The 19,985-nt window shown below is 42.8% G+C and overlaps 1 protein-coding gene across 3 annotated transcripts in view; it reads left to right on the top strand.

The window, feature by feature from the left end:
* Window positions 1-19,985, top strand: part of SAMD4A (sterile alpha motif domain containing 4A) — a 216,508-nt gene that overhangs the window by 112,272 nt on the left and 84,251 nt on the right. For all 3 annotated transcript variants that reach the window (XM_041758695.1, XM_041758696.1, XM_041758698.1), the window contains one exon: window positions 15,661-16,179. In XM_041758695.1, coding sequence (XP_041614629.1) covers window positions 15,661-16,179 — 519 coding nt within the window. The remainder of the gene's footprint in view (window positions 1-15,660; window positions 16,180-19,985) is intronic.

The following is a 19,985-nucleotide window of genomic DNA, read 5'->3' as shown; positions in this document are numbered from 1 at the left end:
GGAAAATTATCTACCAGTCAAGAGAGGTGACTTGTGGAACTGTCTCTGGCTTGGACTTGAGATCAGAGGCTGATGATGCTGTAAAGCTCAAGCAAAGACTCTTGGGGAGATCTTCCCAGAGCTCCTTAGAAAGTTTTCTTGCACAGTAGCATCCTAGACTTGGGGGTGGAAAGTGAGGTCCAGGGTCTCAGCACAGTTCCCTCCTGTGTGCCCAGAAAGGAGGGCTGCTCCTGGGAGACCCATCTGAGCCCTGTCTCCCTGGAGGTTATGCTGAGTCCAGGACAGGGAGTGAGGGAAGGTGGAGTATGCTGGGTTGGAGAGTGTTCAGGAGTGAATGTCTGCTGAGGTGGGGATGCCCTGGGATCCAACACAATTAGCTTCGTTCTGTCACAGTTGGGGGTTTTCTTATCATTAGTTGGGTAGGCCTTGCCAGAGAATTCCAGTATTCCAGAGTGAGTTTAATTGTGGGTGATTTCATTCTGCCCTTTTTATGTTGAAGCCAGAGGCTTGCGTCATGTAACAGTGAATTCAGGGAGATTTTTATTTGCATGTGAATCATAGCTTTTCCAGCTGAATGTCACTTACTTGGAATTTTTGTCTGATTTTGTTTTTGTTTTTGTCTCTTGGTGTTTTTCCATCGGGCTCTTTGGCTAACCAGAAAAAAAAAATAGAGGAAGGGCTCAATCTGACTGGAGCAGGGTTTGAGTTGGCAACTCAAAAAGGAGAGTATTATGAATGTGAAAAAAAAGAAAACGGATGCTTTATTTTGCTTGGAGGGAGGAACCAAGGCCAAGTCAAATTGAGAGCTCTAATTTGGGAATGGTGTTATTACAGGTCACTGGGAGTTGGTTACGCTCTAAATTGGGAGGCCAGTCACATGAGGAGGCAGCAAAGGCGGATCACATGGGGGACGGTCGGGGCTCTTTTACAATGAACTTTTATTTTATTTACTACACAGTCAAAATGTACCTGTGTCATATTGAGAAACCAAGTCACCTTATTGTCTGGTGAGCACTCCCTCTCTTGGCACATCCTTTGTTTTATTAGTGAGCCAGTTCTTCTGATGTGTATGTTTTCTGCGACTTTATTTAGGTACTGGAATCTGTTCAGTGATTAGTGGAGCAAGTCATGTGCTAAAGGTTATATATCTGCTCTTCACCTTCACTTACAGATCTTATTCTGAGAGGCTTACATCCTTCCCTTCCAAAGGCCCTTCTCATTTTAGATCTCAAGGTCAAAACATTCTGATAACTTTATATATTTTATATATATATATTTAAACATATATATAACTATATAGAGAGAAGTAATGATCTCTATTTATTAGATTATCTTTCATATTCTGTTACTATTACCATCAGATGGCAAAAGAAAAAAACAAACAAAAAAAAATGGGTCCTGCTCCACCAGGGGCAGTTAGGAACAAAGTATTCTTCTTCCCCAAACTGCAGACTTTTGATGTCCTTGGCATCTCGGAGATGATCTGGAAAGGGTGTGTGTGGTAAGCTGCTAATTTTTCTTGGAGAACCAAAGTTGGCTTTTTTTTTTTTTTTTATGTAGAAAGCCCTGATTAGTTAGCTGTGTTTGAGATAAAACCAAAAATATGGCCCTAGAAGGATATCTAGCATTGAGCGTCCGGTGCAAACAAGTTGTGCTCATGGTCCTAAATGGGGCGCGTTACTAAGTCTGTGACACAGAGTGTCTGCTGGTGCTTCCAAAGCATGTGGACCGGCGATGCTTGTGATCAAGGTTAGGAATAGAAGGTGTGTGGAAACTTTCTATAAAAGGCAGCCGGAGCCCCTGGACGGGTGTGGATGAATGGTCAGGAAACTCTGGCACTGTTCACAGTCAAACCAGAGTATGGCTGCATGACCTCGGATGAGCGTCTCCGTGCCTCAGTTTCCCTGAAGCACCATACTGGTTTTGGGAGGAGAACCTTAGGGCTTCCAGAGATGTATGAGATGTGAGATGTTACCAGTAGATGGAGGGAGCGTGGGGTCACATGGTGTCACAGGAGCTCAAATCAGGGCCATGTGTCCATCAGGGCTGCTGGTCTCTCCTCCAGCATCGTCCACAGTGGGTGATGCCTCTGACATCACAATACCCAGCTGGACACTCAATAATGAGGAGCTATGCCTAGCAGACACCAGAGGAGGGGAGAAAAGGAGGAGGACAAAGTGGAGAGGGAAGAGATGGAGCGATCCCTTATGTGATAATTCCATCAACTCACAACTTTTCACCTAACATCTGGTTCAACTGTAATGTGTTCAGCTCCATATAACCTGTACAGCGTCTGTGCCCTCTCCCCCAAACTCAGCAAAATCTTACGGTCCTCTAATCAAGAGAATTTTGTTCCTGTTGCTGCATGTCTTGTGGTTCACCGTTAGACCTGTGAGTTGATACTTCTTCACCAAAGGGCTCTCCGGAGCAACGGTCTAGAGGTAATGCTCTGGCTGTGCGCCCCAGGCTCTTCCCAGGACTCTGACAGGCCCACCTCCAGCCTTCTGGGAGCACACAGAACTCTGGTGGCGGGGATGGTGTTGATGCAGGAGTGGTTTGTGAGGGGGTGGTTCTGCGGCAGAGATACTTTAAAATGGAAATTCTCACCTTCATCTTATCAGAGCCACCCCAGGCCTGGTCAGAGTTTGTTTACTGTTCTTGATGGCACCCAGAAAACTTAGGCGGGCTGGGTCATGGCTTCCCTATTTAGCCTTCACTCTTTTTCACTAGGTTGCTTAGGAATGGAAAACCAGAGAGGTCATCCCTGTCCTAGAAATATTATGACATTTTACTTGCTTATTTATTGATTGCCTTTTAAAAATTCAACCACTTCCTCTTAAAAATAGGTCCTTGCCACCTTTTGAAATGATTCCTCCTAGTCCTTCTCCTGGCAGGAAATAATTTTTCCTACCTGGTTATATACCAGCCCTGACCTGCTGATCATTCCGAAGCTGGGAATCAGAGGCCTTGGTTTTTCTTAGTTCCTTCTACCAGTGGTTCTCAAACCTAAGCCTGGATCCAGATCACCTGAAGGGGTTTTTCAACAGTTCCTGATTTAGTAGATCTAGGATGGGGTCCCAGAATTTGCATTTCTAACGGGTTCCCAGGTATGTGTGTGTGGTGAGGTGGGGGTGCTACACTTTGAGAACCAATGTCTTAGGCCTTTTGGCTCTCCTATCTTCTCTTCTTCCCCTTCCCCAGTCTGTAGGAAAGGGCCCATGGAGCATTGTCCTGGTCCCTTAGATGACGGTGACTGTCCCTAACAATTGCACAGCATTCACTATGGGCCAGATAGTGCTCCCTTGCTTTACGCAGATTAAATAATTCAAACATCATAACAATTCTATGAGGGAACCCCATTTTTCAAGTGAGGAAACTGAAGTGTAGAGAGCGGTTGAGTGAATTGCCCAAGGTCACACAGCTACTCAAATGGAAGATCTGGATTCAAGATTTAAACCCAAGACAATACAGCTAGAATCTATGCTCTTAATCAGTACATTTTATTATCTTTCTTTTCCTTTCCCTCAAGTCACTTAGAGGGCCTGATGCTCCTACCATTCTTGTAAGTGAATACCTCAGAAGGGAACCCCAAGACAAACCAAGCCCATCATAGGTACTTGTAACCTGTGTTTTGGGATCTGAGTTTCCAAACAGCTGGGCTCCCACCTCTGTCTGTGTTTTCTGTGTGTGTATGTGTATGTGTGTAGATCGGTGGGAGGTGGCTGTTTGAGAGCCGACTGAGCCTCAGGAGGACCTCGAGAGGAGCTGAAGTGAAGACACTGGGGGAATCCACCCCTGAAAGGAGGCCAGAGCTCCCCTTCAATGGAGGCCCAGGGTCCCCCACTATTCTGCTCTGGTCCCAAAGTTTCCACTGTTGACACTTAGCACTCTAACTGGAGACAGACTGAACTGAGAAGCAACAGATTGTCTCTGCCGAAAGAGTACATGTATCTTTTTTTCTTTTTTTTTTAAGAATTTATGTATTTATTCATGAGAAACAGAGAGAGAGAGAGAGAGAGAGAGAGAGAGAGAGGCAGAGACACAGGCAGAGGGAGAAGTAGGCTCCATGCTGGGAGCCCGACATGGGATTCGATCCCGGGTCTCCAGGATCGCGCCCTGAGCCAAAGGCAGGCGCTAAACCACTGCGCCACCCAGGGATCCCCATAGATTCAGGGCATTTCTAAGAAGAGAGTATTTAATAATATCGATCTCTTTTAAGATTTGAATAGCCAAGGGTTGTCTCCATTGGTGTAGTGATAATCAATTAAGCTTTTTGTGTTTTTCCAATAAATAGTGTTTGGATGCTGGTTGGAGGTCTGCTGGAGGTTCTGGGGTTATTTTAGAAAATGAATTACATTCCTTACAGAGTTAGCAGTTGGTTCTATTAATGGAGACCTTAAAGTATTTTATCTACCTCTCTGGTCTGATTCTATCCAAATTCTCTGTATTGCAGACATTTCTATTGGGGTATGAAAGCTTTCCCATGACTATCTCTGACCCTGCACACCCTGTTGAAGAGGATAGGTCCTAATAGTAGGCCACCTACATTGATAAGAGACCAAAGATAAAGACCCAATGGCTTAATAAATACATCTACCCTTAAGGGTGGTGATGTGAAGCTCGGCCATTGCTGTTGCTTCTGGCTCTGGACCAGTGTTGCCTAAGTCCTTTTGCTGTTTTCAGGTCTTCCTTTGGTTGAGAATTCCAGATTGTGTTTGAGGCTCAGGAAGGAAAAGCAAGAGACCTTTGTCCATAGTCTTTATAACTGTGGGCACAGAGCTCTTGTCTCCCCCTGCATCATTTTCACAAAGTCTACTAAAGCATAGGGTCCTCAGCTGGTCAGTGCTCCTGATTCTTGTCCAGATACTCACCTCTGGTCCTATTTAACTTCATGGTGGGATGCCCAGAAGGAGGGAAACGGCCTTGGCCATTCTCATTTCTAATTGCACAACCTCATCCTTTGCCATTGTCCATCCTGCCTCTCTTCTTTCCTACCCCACTGCCTCAGAGGACTTTAGTAATTACAAAGTACCTCCCCTTTTCAAAAAATCTGAAAAGGCTTATTCTGATTTCATCGACAGACCTGCTAGCCTGAAAATGAGTTTGGTACACAAATAACAAGTGAAAATAAGCTGCTTATCTTTGCATAAATTCTTGGAGTTGGCTAATAGCTAAAGAGAACCCCAGAAAGGGAGGTTTGCCTCCCACTCCCTCTACAGGGCTATACTTAATGAGGACAAGGGAATAGGATTGGAAATGTTCTAGGGTTGCTCACATCCTTGTACAGTCGCCTAGGCCCTTCTTTATAAATACAGTAACAGTTCATTTGTGACCATGGATTCGAATACCTTCCCTCCACAAAATTGTCCATTCTCTCTTCCATAGAATAACTTATACATGTATTTCAGATTTCATACCTAAGTTAGTGATACATAAATTTTACTATTAACTTTTCTGGCACGTCTATTCTGGGGATGTATGTGTGCTGTTCCTTGGTGACAGTATTTACACACATCACAGGGCTCCTACATTCACACTTACACTTTGGATTCCCATCTCTCAAGATGGGAAATTTTGTGTATAAGTTGTTGAGTGAATTCCACATTTTAGAAAGCGTAGGACCCAGTGACTTTACAATCCAGACTCATTTAAAGACATAAAATGACAAACCATAAGAGACTCTTAATCATAGAAAACAAACTGTGGGTTGCTAGAGGGGAAGGGGGTGAGGGGATGGCATAATTGGATGATGGATGTTAAGGAGGGCACATGATGTAATGAGCACTGGATATTATATAAGATTGATAAAAAAAGAAAATGTTAATTAGCTTGACTGTAATAATAATCATTTTAATATGTATGTGTATATCAAAATATCATGTTGTATACTTTAAATATATAAATTAAAAAAGACATAGAATGACTCCCTGTTGTTACAGGTGAAATGGCCCTTCCCCAACTTAGTGAGGTTTGTAAACCTATTATGGGAAGCAGTGGCTCAGTTTGGTCTGTCGGATCAAGCACGAACTATTCCTTTGGGACTTGACCTGTTTATATTTCTCCCAAGACACTCCTTATTGACTCCGTCTGGCCATTGGCAAGGATTTTGGTCTTGAAGTTCTTCATTAACAGATATGATTGCCTTTAGGCCATCTGGACAACAGTGTGCTTCCTTCAAGGTTCTTACTTCTGGTGCTTCTCACGGAATAAGGCCCGCATCTAAGGATTGTGGTACAAAGCATGTTTTTCTCCTCTGCAAGGTCAGCATAAGGATTGCTAATTCATTATTTTGAAATACTATTGGAGAGTCATTTTGTGATATGTGGGGTTTTGTCAGTGGTGGTCTGGGAGCAAGAGAATGGCATTGAAGATTAGTGAGTGGGAAAGCTTCCTGCTTTTGGAACATTTATAGCCTCTCCTCTGAGGGGTTTCTGGTATTAAAAACTAGCTGAATGTAGTTTATAAGGATTTGTCTTGCATTTGTCAAGAGTAAGGTAACATTTTCTTCGTCTCTAATTTATATGACTCTTAGGAGACCCATTCCTGTGAGGTTTTATTAGAAGATAATTATTTGTGGCCCAGAATTTGGATATACAATGGCATTGGTTTTCTTTCTTTCTTCAACAGATGTTTGCAAAAGAGTCATATTAAATACATTTAATTCTGCTGTCTCAGCCTAACGAATCTTTATCATGAAGATTACTTTAATTGGTGTCAGTTACAATCAAGAAAAGTACCCGTTATGCTTTTGTTTTCTAGCACGTAGGGAAATTTTCCATCCTAACAGAATACTAACAGGAGGACATAGTAAAGATTTTGAAAATTAAGTTAATCATTTTATTTTTCTCTTTGACATGTTCCTGTTTTTATTGGATGTGAAAGCTAGAAGTAATCAGAATTCTGCAGAATCAAATAGGGAGAGGTGACTGGAGAGTTTTGAGGTGACATTTAGTGCCTCTTATAGTTTGTAGGTCACCCACTCTGTCAGTCTTCATTTCAAAGAAATTTCTAGGAAATGCTTAAGATTTTGAGTAAGAAATCCAAAGTCTAATAAGTCACTATCAAACAAAATGCCTGGGCACAACTTTATATAGCCATTAAAAGTATAATTAATAAGGAAATGATAATGCATGAGAACATGGGGACATCATCACTGCCCTCCACAGAGCTTTTGTCTAGTGTGAGAAAGACAGGAAATAGGTATCATTATACACCAGACGGCGTGATAAATGCCATGGGGAGAAATAAAGTAGGGTGTGGGGCATAAAGAAGTATAGGGTGAGGGAATGATGTGGGCAATTAAAATATTGTGGCATCATTTAAGCAAATACAGAACTGGGCGGGGCTAGATGTGGATTTGGGTGGTGGGGGGAGCGTTCCATATGGAAAAGGGCAAGTGCAAAGATTGGCGGGGGAGGAACATATCTGGCATGTTAAAGAAACAGCAAGGAAGCGAGAATGGACTGAGAAGAACGAGGGACCAGTAGTAGGGGATGGGGCTCTATCATAGAGGGCCCAATAGGCTGTTTGGCTTTTACTCAGAGTGAGGTGAGAAACCATTGGAATGTTTAATCAGAGAAGTGATATGACTTTGAGAGATAAGTCATATAAAAAGATCATTCTGGTTGTTAGGTTGTTTATGGGGCAGGAGGTGGGTGGTGAGAGGTAGTCAGAATCTGGGTATGTTTTTGCTAACAGATTAAATATGGGATGTAAGAGAGAGAGTAGTCAAGGATACTTGAAGGCTTCAACCTGAACCACTAGAAAGATGGAAGAGCCATTGCTGAGACAGAGAAGAGGACCACAGGAGTAGAGTGAGAGTGGAAGCTCAGTTTTGAAGAGAGTAACTTTGAGATCAACTGAGTGGAGATGTAGAGGATGCAACTGGACATGTGAGTCTGACTCACAGGGTGAGACCTGGGCTGGCAATACAAATGTATATAGATGTGAGGTCAGAACTGAGGCAAGTGGTCAGGGGAGCTGGCCAGCTTTAATGCGCCCTCTGGGAACGGGCAGCTTCAGACCTACAAAAGTTGGCCATAGCCAGGAAGAGGTCAGAAACCTAAATGTGAATCCCAACTTGAGCTTTTGGCTGAAATCTCAGAACTAGTTTACTACTGGCCTGGGTCCTTCAGGAGCAAAAGAGCTCTCCAGGAGTACCCAGTCATGCCAGCACCCAGGAAGAAAAGTGACTAAGATGGGAAGTCTCCATTGAAGAGATCACCAGGCCACTCTGTAGTGGTAAATCGGTCATTGTAGGTATCTGTTAAGGTCAGGGGTACTCTTTGAGGATCATCAGGTGTCTATGAATGTCCAGCAGCTAATGACCTTCATGGTTTCAGAGAAAGCTCTAATGGTTATAATAAGCTATGAAATCTACTACATAGATCCCTTTCTTTTCTAAAGAGTTCAAGGGGCAGTAGCATTTTGGCTTGATTTTTTTTTTCTTTTTATCAAATAACACAAAGCTCTAATTAGCTCACTAAGAAGCTGTATTAGTTAACTATTGCTGTGTAACAAATGACGCCCAAATTTAAGAGCTTCACATGATATTTCCCTCACAGTTTTCTGAGGGTCAGAAATTTGGGAAAACAACCTCACTGAGTAGTTCTGGCTTAAAATCTCTTGCAAGATTCCAGTCAAGATATTGACTAGAGCTGGAGAATCCACTTCCAAGGTAGCTCACTCACATGGCTAGCAAGTCAGTGCTGGCTGTGAGCAGGAGGCCTGATTTCTTCCCCACATAGGTCTCTCCCAGGGTTGCTTGAACGTCTTCAGAATTGAAGTGGCTCCATTCCTGCAGAGTGAGCCAAGAGAGGGAGGTTGGAGCTACAATGCCTTTTATGACCTAATCTCAGAACACCTTACTCCACTCTATTGGTCACATAGACCTGTTTGGATTCACTGTGGGAGGAGAGTACACAAGGGTGTGAATACCAAGAGGCAAGGATCCATGGGAGCCACCTGGGAAGCTGCCAATCACCCTTCTTGGAAACAAAGAAGGTTTCTATCTACTCAGTCCTATGTATCTGCTTGAAGCACTACTTGCAGTGATAGGAGCTCAGTAACTGCATACTGTCTGGGTCCCCCATAATAGTCTAATCTACATGTCTTGTGGAGCTCCACCAAATCATGGGGATGTTTCACCAGTCATTTCTAGCTCAAGAAGTACCTTGGAGGGCACCTGGGTGGCTCAGTGTTTGAGTGTGCTTCTGCCTTTGGCTCAGGTCATGATCCTGGGGTTCTGGGATCGAGTCCCACATCAGGTTCCCTGCGGGGAGCCTGCTTCTCCCTCTGCCTCTGTCTCTGCCTCTCTCTGTGTCTCTCATGAATAAATAAATAAAATCTTTAAAAAAAATAAAAAATAAGGTACCTTGGAAGACAATAAGCAAGTGCAGGTGCCAATACAAGAATCCCACTGTTTACTATGTTGGCATTTGCCATTCTCCTCGCTAACTTTTTAGAGGCCCTGTCAGCTCACATCCCTACCAAATACAGAGTGTGTGTTGTTTCCACTGGCTGACTGTCCCTGAGTTGTGCAAAACTGCACCACATTTAGAAGGATTTATTGTATGATGTGTCTAAAATTGAGTTTGTAATATAAATCCTTGCAAAGAGAATTGACCATTTAAAATCCACTAGTATTCCTGCCTTTTAGTGCATTTATTTAAACAGTATTTCTTGTATGTGCTCACTTATTTTCCAACCATTTCTTGCATGAGCAAATTGCCTAAATACACTTGTGAAAAACCCTTTTATAGTAAATGTTATTAAACTGAAAACAAGGGTATAATAAAATAACAATTTGAGGGTAATTTACTAACAACTGGAGCCCTTAAACATTGATATACAATTGTGTAGTAATAATACCAGACTTGGTATTTAAACACAATCTTTGTCACTCTAAGAATCATTGGGACAGTTTCCTAACCCTCATGGTCTTTTATTATAGCTCTTTTAGGATTTTTTTTTTTTTTTGCTACTCTTATGTCACTGGTTTATAAATTATAATCATCAACTTTTATCCACATAAAACATCCAGCAAATACTATCTTTCTCCTTATCTCGAGAAAATATTCAGGGAAATTAATAGAGGTGAGTTGGGAACATTTAACCTTGCCATTCTTGGACCTCTGTGTCTACTAAAGAGAGTGATATTGGTGTGTATGGTAATAGAAACCACATCACGGAAGTGATTGACTATGAAAATTTCAAGATTCCTAAGTCTTCCCTAGTAAGGAGAGTCCATTGAGTCCACATCTCAGTAAAAGCTCCTTGCCCTCAGGAAGATGGTATGGATGCTACAAAGATGATCAGTAGGCAGCTGGACAGGACCTAGCATTCATGTACCAAGTCCCCACCTATAAGACCTGGCTTCTGTTTGAAGGTGGAGATGCTTACTCTCATCAGTGTCCTGGGGATGTTCACCCCGAGAGATTGACTCAGTTCTAACTGGAAAGCAGGAGAGTCGACCCTGCAGTGCTGGCTTATTAATTTGCCATGAGGAGCCATCATCCGAGAGACCAGATGTACTCAGAGTCCATATACTGAGTACAGGAAGGTGACCTCCACAGGAAACCAAATCACAATCAGAAACCATTAAATCACTCCCAAAAATCATTATCACAGAATCTAGAAATATCTCAAGTCTGTATGATCAGTTTATTCTTTCCCTAAAGATACTAAGAGTTAAATCATAGTCCAAAAGTTGTTTGGCAAGTGGATGATCAGGATGAGGGAGGCTGAGGTGAATGTTTAGTGGCAACAGGTTAGTTTCATGAGTTGATCTCAGAATGGGAATGATTTTGCCTGAAGGACTGAATTGCTCAGTGCCAAAGGCTAACACTTCCATTTTTCTAGAGGAAAACTCTTAAAGAGGTATATTGGGGTTTTTTTGGTCACATGACAAATTGCCCAAAACTTAGCAGCTAAAACAACAATAAACATGTTACCACATGCACTTTCTATGGATCAGGAATATGAGTGATTCTGGCTCAGGGTCTCCTGAGTGTTGTCTGGAGTACAGTCATCTGAAGGCTTAATAGGCTGGGAGTTCTGCTTCCAAGATGGTTCCCTCAAAGGGCTAGCAAGTTAGTGCTGCCTGTTGGCAGGAAGACTCAGTTCCTCACTATCAAGACCCTTCTCCCTACTGGGTTGAGTATTGTCACAGCATGACGGCTGTCTTCCCCCAAAGTCAGTAACCTAAGAGAAAACAAGGTAAAAGCTTCAGTGCCTCGTATTTATTTTTTAAATTAATTTATATATTTGAGAGAGAGGGACAAGCAGAGTCCGTGCTAAGCAGAGCCCAACCCGGGGTTTGATCCCACGACCCTGAGGTAATGACCTGAGTCAAAATCAAGAGTTGGACACTTAAGTGACTGAGCCACTCAGTGCCCCTTTAGTGCCTTTTATAACCTAATCCATGAACTCACACACTGTCCCTTCTGGCACATTCAGTTTGCTAGAAGTGACTCACTAAGTCTAGCCCTGCCCTGAATGGGAAAGGAATTAATTAGGCTCCATCTTTTAGAGAGGAATGTCAAAGAAGTTGTAGACATGTTTTAAAACCACAGGAGGTAACACCTCTGTGACTACTTTTTTTCCTGCACGGAAAAAAAGCTGGCAAATCTGCTGATCCATGTCCTCTATTAATATATTCATATTATTCTCTTTGTAAATATAATACACATATATGCATTCTATATAGAGGTATAGATTTTATATCTTATGTATTATATAATTACATATTATCTATATTATAAATATTAATGTATTTAACTTATGGCCCAACTCTTCTAGCATGATAATCTTTGTGTACCTTTGTGCTAATCTGCATCCCCCCCATTCTGCACTAGTCAGGGGGACCTGAGGCAAATGGCTTGACCCCTCTGTGCTTCTCCGCCCTCATCTGTAAAATAAGGCTGTAAGAGGACCTACCTTTTCAGTTTCTTAGGAGGATCAAGCATGCACAGTGCTTACAGGAGTACCTGGCACATAGAAAACATTCAGTGCCATTAGCTGTCAGTGTGGCAGCTGTAACTGCTGCAGGAATACCTCGACCCAGTAGTACACCTCCAAAGGCTGCCCTCAGGAGGCAGCCTCAGCCTCACTTCCACATTCCTGGTAGTAGTGAATAAAAGTCATCATTGTCTTCCTGGCCACCCCCTAGTCACACACCATCCAAGCCCTGTCCCGAGGTTGGAGGGGCCAGGGCACATTGTTTTCTTCTCCTCTTCTCCTCTTTGCCGTGCTGTGCTTGTTTTGTCCTCTGGGTCCCAGGTTAATCCCTGGCAGAGAGTGCTTACATGGAGATAACATGTTTAGTTTGCAGTCCGAGTCCTATTTATGTTTTTTGTTCCTTTTTTGGGTGGGGGGGTGGCTGACCTTTTGCAGAAGGGTAGGCAACCCAAACAGGGAAGTGACCTCGCAGAAAGCTCGGGAGTTCCTCAACCTTATGAATTTTTATTAAAAGTTGTTCCTAAATTTTATTTCTAAACATACATTTTCCAGGTGTACAATAGTTACGTCTGCTTATTGGATTGGCATCACACACAGATATATCTTCCTCTCAGGACCTTTTGCTTCTTGCCAGGGCCTCTTTAATTCCTCGGGCTTGATGAATAGATTTTATCTTTATCCTAAGCATATGCATAATTAAAAACATGCTGGGTGTTTACTGAAAATATACTGATGGGAAGTTAGAACTGGCGCTTCCTCCATCTCCCAAAACTACTTGGAAGGCAGGCCATACCTAATGGAATGCAAGGGCTATCTTTTGTCAGGTGGCAGTTAGCTAAATATAGAGTCAGAGAGCCAGGAGGGACCTGCTGAGGTCATTCGTGCCCTCCTGCCATCCACTTTCCCCATCTGAATATCTCCCGCCCCGTGCCTAGCCAGTTCTGCAGCCTCCAGCCACACATGGCTTCTGAGCACTTCAGTTGTGACTGAGTAGTCCAAGTTGAGATGTGATATCAGCAGTAATGTACACCCTGGATTTTGAAGACTTGATGCAAAGAAAAGAATGTAAGATGTTTCATTGATAATTTATATTGATTATAAGTTAGATAATGATATTTTGTTATATTGGATTAAAGAAAATATATCATTGAAATCAGTTTCACCCCTCTCATTTCACTCTTCTTCTAATACTATAAAATTTTCAAGACCATATGTGGCTCACATTACATTCCTATCCAACAGTGCTTCCCTAGACCATCTATCTCTATTCTTCAGGCCCCCAGGACAGAGATTATAAAGCCTTCTTTGGCGACTCCTTTAGGTCTTTTGTCATCCTGGCACTTCCTTTCTTCTCCACATCTCGTCTTAATCTCTGCTGTTTCAATTTGAAGACGTGTACTTCAAATAGTTGACTGTTCGTTCATCTTCTTATGAAATCCTCAGGTTGAGCATCTCTTTATTATTGTTCAATTATAAACTCAGCCCCATTTTCTTTCACCCTTTGATTTTCCATCTCTTCCAACTCTGATATTTTTAAATGACCTTCCCTGGGCCATCTTTAGACTCTACATTTATTTTTAAAATTCTGTGTCCAGGGCAGCCTGGGTGGCTCAGCGCCTTCAGCCCAGCGCCTGATCCTGGAGACCCGGGATCGAGTCCCATGTCAGGCTCCTTGCATGGAGCCTGCTTCTCCCTCTGCCTGTGTCTCTGCCTCTCACTCTCTCTGTGTCTCTCATAAATAAATTTTAAAAAGAAAAAAATTATGTGTCCAAAACCAACCAACATGGCTCTAATGTGAGCCCAACTAATACAGAGACAAGTAGAAGGCATTATTTCCACCATTGAGTACTTAGCCCGTCCTTTTGATACATTACCACACAAAAAGGGACAGAGGCTATTGGTAACACTCATAACTGATGAGGCAGTTGAGGCTTATACAGGCCAAGTAACCTACCAAGGTGCCACTGCAAATGAAGTGGCAGATCTGGGATCCATGCCCACGTTTGCCTGATTCCAGAGCCCATGTTCTTTCATTATATATCATGCCTTCCTTGCCTGATAACTTTGAATACAACCTCAGTCTTGAGGGGCCTTTTAGTACTTAGCTGATGCATTTGTAGCTTCTGGTCAACAATGACTCGAGCTTGTCCTGTTATGCTTGTGCCTCACTAGAACTGTGAAGCCCCTCTGCCAAATTCCAGGGACCCCTTTTCAACCCAGTGGATATTGCATGAAAGCCAGTAGGGACTGCCCTGCCCTAGTGTATGTAGGGTAAGCAATAGGCCAGAGACAATGTCTTCTGGTGTCAGGAGTGACTTTTCCGGAAGAGACCTTTCTTTCCTGTGGCCCCAGGTTCTGAGGACAACTACCAGTTTCCGGAATAAGCTGCTTCTCAAAGGCCAGTCAGAGGCAGAGTACATTGTTTATCCTTGTTTAACTAAAGGCAACAAGTGTGTGTTTTGAGTAGAAGGGGACCGGAGGGGATCCTTGAGAGTGTGTCACAAACGAATCTTCTCACGAATGAACCTTGAAGATGTGAAGTCACAAAAGGACAAATACTATATGATCTCACTTAGATGAGGTAACTAGAGTAGTCAAATAGATAAAAACAGAAAATACAACAGTGGGTGCCAGGAGCTGGGGGAGGGGAGAAATAGGGAGTTAGTATTTTAAAAAAATATTTATTTATTTATTTATTTATTTATTTATTTATTTATTTATTTTTATGAATGAGGCAATTTATTAACCCAGCATTTGTTCTAATGCTTCTTGTTGGCAGCTGTAAAAAAATATTTAAATTCAATTTGCCAACATATAATATAACACCCAGTTATTATTCAACGAGTACAGAGTCTCAGTTTGAAAAGGTGAAAAAGATCCGGAAATGGATGGTCAGGGTGGCTGCATAATATGGTGAACGTCCTCCGTGTCACACAACTGTACACTTAAAAATGGCAAAAATCGTAAATATGGTGTTATATATACTTTACCATAAAAAAGATAACTAAACACATCTTCTCTACATAAAGAAAAATAGCTTTCTTATCACATGTGATCAGAGCTGCCACTAGAGCTAAATCTAGCTCTGAGATCTAACTTTGGGGTCACAATGGATTTCTGAGGTAGCTTCTCATGAGAAAGGTACAGGCTTCCTTCACCGAGACGAGGGGAGTCCTTTCTTTGCCTGACCAATTTCTCTGTCTAGGAAGTTTTAACCATATTCACACAAATGCCTTTGCTAGGGTGTGAACCACTTTCCCACAGATGTCTAGAGGAGGGAAAGCAGCCTTACCCCCAAGGAGCCAATGAACCTTTGACACCACTCGCTTCTCTATGGAAATGTTCTTATTCCTTATCCCCCTGTCCATCTGAAGGCGTGACTGGATTTTTCCAAGAAAGAACACAAAGCTGTAAATTCTGTTTGGTTGTACCAAAGTAGTTATAGGCTCTTTGGAGACCTGAGCAGGAATTAGATTGAGGTCCCAAACATCCAAGAACATTTGCTCTGTGCTTCGTTTATGTCACTGCCCCCTGACAACCTGGAGTCAGTTATCCAATCTGATACATGGGCCGCTTTGAGGAAAAGACAGGCGGGATGCATAGATGGAGACTCCAACCCGGAGGACTTCTTTTTTTACAGGGTGGCGTTTGATGCCATTGTGGGTGTATTTGCTTATTTGCCCCGTATATTTTCCTTTCCAGGAATCATTAACCAATGGCAGCAGGAATCCAAGGATAAAGTGATTTCCCTCCTGTTAACTCATCTGCCTTTGCTGAAGCCAGGAAACCTTGATGCAAAAGTCGAGTATATGAAACTGCTGCCCAAAATCCTGGCGCACTCTATTGAACACAACCAGCACATCGAGGAGAGCAGACAGCTGCTGTCCTATGCTCTCATACACCCGGCCACTTCGCTGGAGGACCGCAGCGCCTTAGCCATGTGGCTGAATCACTTGGAGGACCGCACGGCCACTGGCTTTGGCGGCCAGAACCGAAGCCGCTCGGACTCTGTGGATTATGGGCAGACACACTACTATCACCAAAGACAGAACTCCGATGACAAGCTCAATGGGTGGCAGAACTCTCGGGATTCTGGGATTTGCATCAACGCCTCCAACTGGCAGGACAAAAGCCTGGGGTGTGAGAACGGCCATGTGCCCCTCTACTCCTCCTCCTCTGTCCCCACCACAATCAATACGATTGGAACCAGCACAAGTACAAGTAAGTTCCCCGGAAGCCCCTTAGCGCAGTCTGGTGTGGTGACTTGCTGCGTGTGGCATGTCCCGCTGAGAATGTCTGCTCTGAGCACCCCGTAACCCTGGGAGAGACAGGCTCATCGCAGTTGGCTGTGGGAAGGGGATCTTTGGATCCCACCTTTGTCGCTCTTTTTGACTCTGGAAAGATAAAAATGCTGGGCAGGTTAAACATGACTGATGGTCCAAATTTGGCTTGTAAACTGGACTAAAACCTTAAAACAATAAATAAGAGAGAGAATAAACGGTAAAAGGAGGAAACTTCCTGTTTCCACAAGTAGAAATACCTCTTACCCACATGCCTTTTGCCCTGGGGTTTTTGGATTTGCCAAGACACTGAGTTATGTGTGATTCTCTAAACCTGATTCTAACCCCTGGTTAACCAGATGCCCTTGTGGGATTTGTGCATTTTCTTTCTTTTTTTTTCCTTTTTTTTTTTCCTTTTTCTTTCTTTCTTCCTTTTTTGTTTTGTTTTGTTTTGTTTTTAAATATATTTACCCCTGGAATGTTCCCTCCCTTGCATTTTCTGGTTTTTATCCCGTTTGTTGGGGGCACTTTTCCTCCTGACCAGGAAAACAGGTTTGGCTAACTGAGAATGCCGCTCTGTGCTGTGGCCTGGTGTGAATGCTATGCCCTTTTCTTGCTCAGTCTAACTCAGGAGAGGCATGTCAGGAACAGCTTTGTGGAAGGGGAGAGCGGAGGACGGCTTTCTGCTCTTTTGACCACTAAAGCAAAGTACCCTGCGCACAGCTGAGACTAGGGCCGGGAGTCCTCCCTGTGGCTCCCCGCTTAGGCTGAGCAAAGTGACAAACATGCCATGGGCGCTTCTATAAGTGGCAACACGGGCGAGGGCCCCATCGTGAAACAGAAATCCTTGATGCTAGTTGCATGTGTCTGTGAATACAATGTCAGCACTGAGATAACTTTCTCGGGGGAAAGCTTTTGTGGTCAGACCTTACATGCCTATCAACATGCAGGAACCCCCAATTAAAAGATCTGAGGGTATTAAGAATTAACAGTGACGGCTTCTTGGCCTCTCCCTCTGCTCAGATCTTTCAGCTAATGGGCCCTTTTAAATGGCTTTCTCAAATACATGGGAGTGTCAGATTATAACTACATTAATTGAAATAACCAAGGCAATGCTTAAGATACTGCATTCATAATGCTGCAACATGAGATTTTTAATTCTTTTTTTTTATTTTTACATCAAGATTTCAATAACTAGTACATTTGGGGGGTTAAGTGATTATTGCATCATTACTTTATTATGTTAAGAGATTCTGGGGACAGTCTCTTTCACTGACTAGTAATCTAGGGAACAGTTTCACTAGCCTCTGTGTGACAGAGATTGGTGGCTGGGACAATTATTAAAGCAGACACATGCTGGATGACAGAGCTTTTTGGCCTAAGTTTCCTGGTCAGGGACGGAATCTAGTAATTGTTACAAAACTCTTTGATAGTTGGGAGAGATGTAAGCTTCAAGCTGCCTGCCCTCTCAAAACTTGGCCTTTTCTATTTTAAGGGTTGAATTTTATGTCATTAGTCTTGGGTCATCATATTTCTGTCTCTACTGATTTGCACATTCAGGCCTGTAAGTCTTGGCAAGATTAGTATGTTCAAGGTGGTTAGCAAGTTGTAGTCAGTGGAGGCTTTCATTTTTCACCGCGGCCACCCAGGTCTGCAGAGGGGAAGAAATGCAGAGATGAGTGTCATGTCATGGACTCCCAGATCTTTGGGTCCCTCTGTGGTATCGAGTAGAAAAAGACTTGAAGGTTTAACAAGATAACTAGGAAAGACGAAAGGAGTTGAAGCCCTGTTTCAGAATATTGACAAAGAAAGCTCAGGTCTCTCTTCCAGAAAGTTTCATGCAAACACTTAGGCCATGTCAACACTTACATTTCAATATCTCTTTGACAGAACATTAATGTCGTCGTTTTAGTCTTCTGCATTGTCTATGGTGGTTAAATTGTGTTTGTCAAAACTGCAAACTTTTGGGTCATTCATTCACTTGTACCTCTATCAAATATATCCTGAGCACCTGGGAGGCAGTTTGACAGAGTGGAAAGAACAAGGACTTTGGCGTCAATGCCCTGCTGAGTCCAAATCACAGATCTACAATTTGCTAACTACAGCTTGGCCAAGTTACTTAACCTCTCTGAGCAAGGTCTTCATTTGTAAAATGAGAATATCCATGATATCCATCTCTGAGGGCTGTGGTGAAGGCACATGAAATTATATATGTAGATGCCCAGCCCCGGCCAGAGCTGGCAACAGTGTCTGCTAAGTGAATGAATACATGAGAGACAGTAGGAAGGACATCGGAGAGCAAAGTGCTAACACTGACACCCACAGTCTGTGCCCTCACCTGCATCTCTGATTGTCAGCTGATGAAAGCCCCTTTCCTGAGCCCTGGCCATGCAGAGTAGACGAGGGGTCCTTGACTATGCTGTAACTTTTGACCATTTCACTGCAATGGAAAATGTGTTGGACTAAAAGCTTCAGGACCTCTTCTACTGCACTGAAGAGCTAGCTACCTGTCTTCTTTCCAAATGGAAAAAATATTCACATAAAACAACAAGATTATAAATCACAGTAAGAGAACTGAGATCATTTTCAAATTATCCACCACATTAATGACAGTTAATGAAAAGAAACTAACTAGAAGATGACTTCCTTACACAGTTTTTATGTTTTAATCTTGGTGCCTTAGCATTCATGGCCTCCTCCATCTGTGGATTTTGCATCATCCAAAGACACTGCAGACACTACCCACTTCCTGAGTGCCCAGCACTGTGTTTGAGGCTATGAAAAATATAAGTAAGCTTAAGGAAAGTGATTCAATTTCAGGAAACTTATAAGTGGAGAGAGAAGATATATCAGTCAGTCTCACAAGTAAAAATGAAATATCTCCCTTCAGGCAGACTAATCTGCAAAAACTTTACGTAATAACCCATGCATTACATAAAAGTGCAGTTAAAAAATAACTCCAATAGCAGCTGTCGGGCAATATAGGATTGTGTCAGCTGAACGGAGGGTCTGGACTGCAAGCACTGTGAATGTGTGAAATGAAAAGATCCTTATGAACCAGAGGCTCAGGAAAGCATTTGCAGGTAATAGGGGATGTAAGCTAGGAAGCAGATGGCAGGGGGACCAAGGGTAGGGACATGCATTGTGAGCAATGGGGTGGAGTATGCAGGCAGGGTTGGAAAACAGTGAGGAAGGAGAGGTTTGCGAAGTTAAAAGAGTAGTAAGAGAAGGCAATAAAGTGAGGGAGGGTATCTGAGAGCTCTAAAGAGGCCAAGCATCACACTGTGGGCATGGCAGTGATATGAACAATGCTGTAGAGGGAATAGTCTGCTGTGTGCAAACCAGATGAATGACAGTGCTGAGTACAGCATCAGTGAGTTTCAAAACCTCAGTTGTGAAGTAGTGAAAGTATCAGGAGGATAGGAACAGGCATGGAACAGATGAAAGAGATGCTAGAAATGTTCTAATAATTAGAATTGGACATACATTATTGATTCATTTATTTATTCATTCATTCACTTGGAAAAATTTTATTGAGCACCTACTATATGCTTAACCTACCTAAGGCACTCAGAGTGCGTCAGTGACCAAGCCAAAGATGCTCTCCCTTGTGGAGCTAACAGTCTAGCATATGGAAATTATATAGTATGTTAGAGATTGATAAGTGGCACAAAAATAAGAAGAGTAGGGTCAGGAGGATCAGGCCTAGGTGGTGAGGTGATTATAGTAATAAATAGGGTGATCAGG

This window comes from Vulpes lagopus, chromosome 6, assembly GCF_018345385.1.
Source record: "Vulpes lagopus strain Blue_001 chromosome 6, ASM1834538v1, whole genome shotgun sequence".
NCBI classification, from domain to species: Eukaryota; Metazoa; Chordata; class Mammalia; order Carnivora; family Canidae; genus Vulpes; species Vulpes lagopus.
This window is presented reverse-complemented; position numbering and strand designations above follow the sequence as displayed.